Here is a 7500-nt window from a genome sequence, read left to right as displayed (position 1 = left end):
GTTCACCTCCAGTGTTTAAATAAAGGTTTGTCTTCCTCCATCATGTGAGTCTCCGTTTGACCTCCAGGTTCATGTTCCAGAAACTCTAGATTTCCCACAATGCAACTGGACATTTGAAATAGATTCTGAAGAAAAAACAGTAGCTTTAAAAACAGGAATGAAAATAAAAACCTTTAATGACTCAATGACGTTTGCTGTAGCGCCACCTTCAGGACAAACCACACAAGTCTGTGTGTGTGTGTGTGTGTGTGTGTGTGTGTGTGTGTGTGTGTGTGTGTGTGTGTGTGTGTGTGTGTGTGTGTGTGTGTGTGTGTGTGTGTGTGTGTGTGTGTCCAACACGTCTAACAGGACGGCGGCAGTTTAAACTTCCTGCGTCTATTTAAACCTCATGACCAGGAGAGTGTGTGTGTGTGTGTGTGTGTGTGTGTGTGTGTGTGTGTGTGTGTGTGTGTGTGTGTGTGTGTGTGTGTGTGTGTGTGTGTGTGTGTGTGTGTGTGTGTGTGTGTGTGTGTGTGTGTGTGTGTCTGAATATTTGTCCCATGATGTCAGTGTGAGGAGAAACAACGGGAAAACTGTGTGGAGACGACACACACACACACACACACACACACACACACACACACACACACACACACACACACACCCGTCCTGCTGTCAGTTTGACTTTATGGAAGTTTGAGGAAGTGAAACAGTGAACGAGTGGAGAGAGAGATGGTGGTAAAAGTACACACACTGTGTACTGTTCTGTAGTACAACTAGTGAATCTGCAGAGGTGTACTAGTACAAAGTACAGTACTGAGCAGTAGTACTGAGTAGTAGTACTGAGTTGTAGTACTGAGCAGTAGTACTGAGCAGTAGTACTGAGTTGTAGTACTGAGTAGTAGTACTGAGCAGTAGTACTGAGTTGTAGTACTGAGTAGTAGTACTGTAGTACTGAGTTGTAGTACTGAGCAGTAGTACTGAGTAGTAGTACTGAGCTGTAGTACTGAGTTGTAGTACTGAGTAGTAGTACTGAGCAGTAGTACTGAGTTGTAGTACTGAGTAGTAGTACTGAGCAGTAGTACTGAGTTGTAGTACTGAGTAGTAGTACTGAGCAGTAGTACTGAGCAGTAGTACTGAGCAGTAGTACTGAGTAGTAGTACTGAGCAGTAGTACTGAGCAGTAGTACTGAGCAGTAGTACTGAGTAGTAGTACTGAGTAGTACTGAGCTAGTACAGTAGTACTGAGTAGTAGTACTGAGCAGTAGTACTGAGCAGTAGTACTGAGCAGTAGTACTGAGTAGTAGTACTGAGCAGTAGTACTGAGCAGTAGTACTGAGCAGTAGTACTGAGCAGTAGTACTGAGCAGTAGTACTGAGCAGTAGTACTGAGTAGTTTCCACCTCTGAACATGAACGATTGAAACGTTAACGTGAAGCAACATGTTTGTTCTCACATTCTTTCTTTATCATCAGAGGAACGTGGACCAACGCCAGAACGTTCTCCTGAGACGGGAACAGAACCGTTTAACCCCTTTATGACCAGGAATGAAGAATAAAGAATGAAGAATAAAGAATAAAGAATAAAGAATAAAGAATAAAGAATAAAGAATAAAGAATGAAGAATAAAGAATAAAGAAAGAAGAATATAATATAAATAATAAATAATAAATAATGTGAAGCCGGAGGAGTAAAGAAAAGCTCAGAGGAAGATAAGATGTTTAAAGTTCTATCTATTCCAATGGAAACATTTTGTTTATTCTCTTCTTCTATTGAAGTAATAAGCCTTTAGTCACATCTCACCTGAGGTCAAAGGTCACCTGTGTGTGTGTGTGTGTGTGTGTGTGTGTGTGTGTGTGTGTGTGTGTGTGTGTGTGTGTGTGTGTTTGTTTCACTTCGACGTCTCACGATCAGTTTGTTTCATCTGAAAACAACAAGAACAAAACGTCCACAAACTCTTTAATTTAAACTTTACAAGCCTCAGTGTGTGTGTGTGTGTGTGTGTGTGTGTGTGTGTGTGTGTGTGTGTGTGTGTGTGTGTGTGTGTGTGTGTGTGTGTGTGTGTGTGTGTGTGTGTGTGTGTGTGTGTGTGTGTGTGTTTGGACCACACCCAGTGTTTAGTCATACTTAATGTGTTCACTGTGCTGACTTCTCACAGGGAGAGTGTGTTTGTGTTCTTGTTCTTCTATCGTTGTGAGGACCAAGTGTGAGTCTGAGGCCCTTTTTTATGGAGATTTTATATTTATTTCTTCCTTCATTTCATTTTATTTCCTTCACTCTGGGCAGGTTATTACAAATCAGTGGTCTAATATTCTCAATCAGTACAATAAGATACATAAAAACCTAATAAAGGTATCAGGTATATAAACAATGAGAGGATGTGATGACTCATGGTTTCGGGTTTGGTTTGCTGGGAGCCTTTTCTGTCTCTTTGGTCATTTATACTCTCTCTTGATTCACCAGAGTTCTGCAGCAGTGATGTAGGAGCTTTATCGTCTCATTTAGACTCTTTAAGACACGTAAAAGCTTCTAAATTCACCAGAGGGGTGTTAACTGACCTGTTTTATGTCAGATAACTAAACATTACACTCCTTCAGCTTCAGTTAAACACAGACATTATTCCAGACATCTAAACAGAAACAACGACTTCTAGACGACGAAACAGGAAGTGAGATAATGCTGACTCATGTCTGCTTTAGGACTCATTCCTACAGAACTCTTTCTTAAGACTGTTCCAGTAGTTTGCAGCTCTAACTGTTTGCCCAAACTTCCTGTGGCTGTATCCCATAATATAATCTGTTACTAATTTGAAAGATAGTTACATCACTTCACAGGAACACTCACATTGACCTTCCAAAATAAAACGCTCTGCTTCATTCTGCTCTGGAATTATAGATTATATCTGTTAATTTAAACAATCTCAGTTTGGGGCTTGGTGGGGCTTTCTGGCACAGAGCTGAACTGGTTTGGACCCGATTTGAAGGACAGTGACTACTTTGTGTTGATTGGTAAATACACATCTGAGTGCACAAAACGTGACCTGTGGAGTCCCCCAAGGCTCCAACCTCGGGCCTCTTCTGTTCAACATCTTAGATTATAAAAAAGAACACAAAATGTCTCACCTTATGCAGATGACATACATGTTTATATAAGACTCTGGTCCCAAACAGGAAATGAGCCAGTGCATTTAACAAATCAGTGACTGGATGTGAGAAAATGTCGTCCAGTTAAACAAAGATAACAGTTTTAAATGTTCTACAGTGAGAAAAACTTTACAAACAAGAGACAAATGATTTGATTCTGTTTCTGCTGAAAATACAGACAGACAGACAGACAGACAGACAGACAGACAGACAGACAGACAGAGACAGACAGACAGATAGACAGACAGATAGACAGACAGAGAGAGAGACAGAGAGAGAGACAGAGAGACAGATAGACAGGCAGTTATTTATCCATCTCCATGTGGTAATTAGTGGAATCTTAGAGAGCACAGAGAAGACAAGTAAACAATCCTACAAATGTAAAATCAAATCACAAAAACACTCCACAAAATAAAAAGTTTAATAAATGAATAAATAAAGTTTAGATACAATTTGAAAAAAAAAAAAAATCAGGTGGATAAATGTAAAAATGTGTCTGTAATTTTATTTTTTTCTGTTTCCACAGATCAACCTGAAGCTGTCGTCACAGTTCGGATTTTAAAACACAAACTTTTCTTTGAGTTTATTTTGGACTGGATTTTTGGATTCTTTTTCTCTACTCTAAAGTCGTTCACTGGACAGTTTCCGGTCTGAGGTGGGATTATTTTTTGGAGTTTCTACTTGCTGCTGGTGCAGTCTTTGTCTGAATGCCCCAGGATTATCCCCAGGCGGCAGTTCCTCCCCCGGCCTGCAGGGCGGTAGCAGAGAGCGGTGGCCGGCCGCTGGACCAGCGGAGCGTCAGCATGAGTGAATTCTGGCACAAGATGGGCTGCTGCGTGGTGGCAAAACCACCACCGGTGAGTCACACACAACTTCCCTAACCTTAACCTGAATGTCCTCATAAACCACATCCAGGTCCGAGGACCTCACATTGTGAGGTTCCTCTCCAGGGGGGAGTTAAAGGGGTGAGGGAGAGAGGTGAGGTTAAACAGACACTGTGTGAGGTGTTCAAACAACAGGAAGCTGTTGTTTGATTTGATTCACAAACACACTCAGTTATTTTAAAACACTTTTGATTGCTTTACTTTGTGTCAAAAACCGTTCTCCTCCTCAGAGTCATAACTCGGTCGGATCTCAACACACAGACATGATACAGATATCCATAGAATATGATATCCATCAAGAATAAACGCCCATAAATCCAGTTAGAAATCATAGGTAAAGGACGCTGCAGAACTCCACTGAGAATCTTCATGTTTTTAAGTTTTCTTCAGCCTCACATGAATCCAGAGACGTTTATGTGTAGTTCAATGAGTTCACTGCAGAAAGGAGCTGATAATAAATCATTCTGCATACTTTAATGTGAACAAACATCTTTTTTAACCGTACGTATCTCTGCACTGTGAGCCAAAGACAACACAGTTTAGAATTCAGTTATCAGGTTTTTGTAGTTTAATAAAACGTTGATGGAAACCTTCAGACCTTCTCAGGTTCAGTGAATCTCTCAACAGCTGGAGGTTACTCAAGAGGAAACAGGTGGCAGAACTTCCTCTTCCTGTTTCACCATGACCTCTGACCTCCTGTAAGCCGACGCCCTCTGTCCACATAAAGTTTTTTGGGGTGAGATCTTTGTGAATCAGGACTCCAGTATTTAAATAAATCCTCTGGTTGGACGTCATGGAGTCCATAAATGTGGGAGTCTTCCTTTAATCCTGAGCTGCTGTCGTTGTGTAACACAGATGTTACTCCACAGCTGGAAGACTTTAAACTGTACTTCATCTGTCTGTGTTTTTATTTAACTCAGAGTCTCATATATACAGTATATAAATATAAAGACGTTAAAGAGTGAGAGCTGATTACAGATCAGTGATCTGTGAGCTCACAATCAATCAATAAAACAGGTGAACATCAAAGCACTCAAATATGATATCTCCATTATCTCTCTGAGTCCAGAGGGGTCAAAGGTCAACTACAGACTGTAAATTATTAACAGAAGTGCCATAAATAAATAAACAACAGAGGAACGTTATAACCAAACACCACAGCTGTTTTTTTTATACTGATTGATCTGTTGATTGACAGCGTGATGGACCAATCGGTCGGTTCTCTGCTGACTGAGTGGGTTCTAAAGGTTCTTTATACGACATTCAGATCATCACAGACTCTCTGTGTCTGAGAGGACGTGTTGAGTTTCAGTAGATCATAAACTCTCATCAGAAGAGCTAAAGGTTATTTTATTGTCACTGTAAAATCCAGATTGTAGTCCCGTAACAAAACCTAGAAACACAAAATAAACTACATCAAATAAACTACATTAAATAAACTACATTAAATATGGAGGGTGAGTTAAAGAGTCTCACAGTCTGAGCAGAGAAGCTGATCTGAAGTCTGCTGGTTCATCAGGTGATTCTTCTGTTTCTCTTTCTAGACCTCAGCAGGGTGGCTTTTAATGTCAGTAGACTCTGTGCAGGCACCTCTTATCACCAATAGCTCTGTTCCTGTTGTTAGCACTGTTAGCTCTGTTAGCACTGTTAGCTCTGTTAGCACTGTTAGCTCTGTTAGCTCTGTATGCTCTGTTCCTGTTGTTAGCACTGTTAGCTCTGTTAGCACTGTTAGCTCTGTTAGCTCTGTTCCTGTTGTTAGCACTGTTAGCTCTGTTAGCTCTGTTAGCACTGTTAGCTCTGTTTCTGTTGTTAGCACTGTTAGCACTGTTAGCTCTGTTAGCTCTGTTAGCTCTGTTCCTGTTGTTAGCACTGTTAGCTCTGTTAGCACTGTTAGCTCTGTTAGCACTGTTAGCTCTGTTAGCTCTGTTCCTGTTGTTAGCACTGTTAGCTCTGTTAGCTCTGTTAGCACTGTTAGCTCTGTTTCTGTTGTTAGCACTGTTAGCTCTGTTAGCACTGTTAGCTCTGTTCCTGTTGTTAGCACTGTTAGCTCTGTTAGCACTGTTAGCTCTGTTAGCTCTGTTAGCTCTGTTCCTGTTGTTAGCACTGTTAGCTCTGTTAGCTCTGTTAGCTGTTAGCTCTGTTCCTGTTGTTAGCACTGTTAGCACTGTTCCTGTTGTTAGCACTGTTAGCTCTGTTCCTGTTGTTAGCACTGTTAGCTCTGTTCCTGTTGTTAGCACTGTTAGCTCTGTTCCTGTTGTTGGCACTGTTAGCTCTGTTAGCACTGTTAGCTCTGTTAGCACTGTTAGCTCTGTTAGCACTGTTGGTATATTCAGTACCGTTAACTGAAGCTTTCATTCCTTTCTGCTTCATGCAGACTTTTACTTCAGGAAGGTCTTAAACGCAGTACTTCAACCTGGAACAGAGTATTAGTACTTTCACTGCAGTAAATACTTCAACCTGGAACAGAGTACTTTCACTGCAGTAAATACTTCAACCTGGAACAGAGTATTAGTACTTTCACTGCAGTAAATACTTCAACCTGGAACAGAGTATTAGTACTTTCACTGCAGTAAATACTTCAACCTGGAACAGAGTATTCACTGCAGTAACTTTCACTGAACAGTAAGTACTTTCACAGTAAATACTTCAACCTGGAACAGAGTATTAGTACTTTCACTGCAGTAAATACTTCAACCTGGAACAGAGTATTAGTACTTTCACTGCAGTAAATACTTCAACCTGGAACAGAGTATTAGTACTTTCACTGCAGTAAATACTTCAACCTGGAACAGAGTATTAGTACTTTCACTGCAGTAAATACTTCAACCTGGAACAGAGTATCAGTACTTTCACTGCAGTAAATACTTCCAGCACTGCAAAGATAAATGTAGTGAACAAAGTCCGTTATTCTGGAGAGGAAGTCCTCCTCCTCCTCCTCCTCCTCCTCTTCCTCCGTCTGTATTTATAGAGCTCTCTGTTTGTTCCATTGTGAAGCTGCACACACACACACACACACACACAAGGAAGAGGTTTCAGTATCAACAGAATAAATCTTAATTATTAATCATGTAATAACTCCAACACTTTGATTAGTAACTGTAACTTAATTAGTTCATTTATTTCAGTAACTGTAGCTGATTAAAGTCACATTCATGTTGTATTTATTACGTAACATCGTTACTTTCAATCACTGGTCTCCTCTCGTGTTTCTCACGTCTCTAAACTTAACGTTAGTTAAAGTTTAAACAGAACTATGTTTCTTCTTCATCTTTCATTCTTCATTGAAAGTCCAGCCTGTTCCCCTGCTTTGATGCTGATGACTCACTGAAGATGATGATGAAGATGTTCTACTGTAACAGCTACACACACACTGTATTTGTACTGTCTAGTATGAGTACTTTTACTGTAACAGAGTATTTGTACTGTCTAGTATGAGTACTTTTACTGTAACAGAGTATTTGTACTGTCTAGTATGAGTACTTTTACTGTAACAGAGT

At 40.4% G+C, this 7500-nt stretch overlaps 1 protein-coding gene across 1 annotated transcript in view; it reads left to right on the top strand.

Annotated features, from left to right (window-relative positions):
- The window catches only part of cdc42se1 (CDC42 small effector 1), a 13093-nt gene that overhangs the window by 3001 nt on the left and 2592 nt on the right, over positions 1-7500 (top strand). The window contains exon 2 of the mRNA XM_054605653.1: positions 3646-3976. Coding sequence (XP_054461628.1) covers positions 3827-3976 — 150 coding nt within the window. The 5' untranslated portion in view covers positions 3646-3826. The remainder of the gene's footprint in view (positions 1-3645; positions 3977-7500) is intronic.

The sequence above is a fragment of the Anoplopoma fimbria genome, chromosome 10 (assembly GCF_027596085.1).
Source record: "Anoplopoma fimbria isolate UVic2021 breed Golden Eagle Sablefish chromosome 10, Afim_UVic_2022, whole genome shotgun sequence".
NCBI lineage: Eukaryota > Metazoa > Chordata > Actinopteri > Perciformes > Anoplopomatidae > Anoplopoma > Anoplopoma fimbria.
This window is presented reverse-complemented; position numbering and strand designations above follow the sequence as displayed.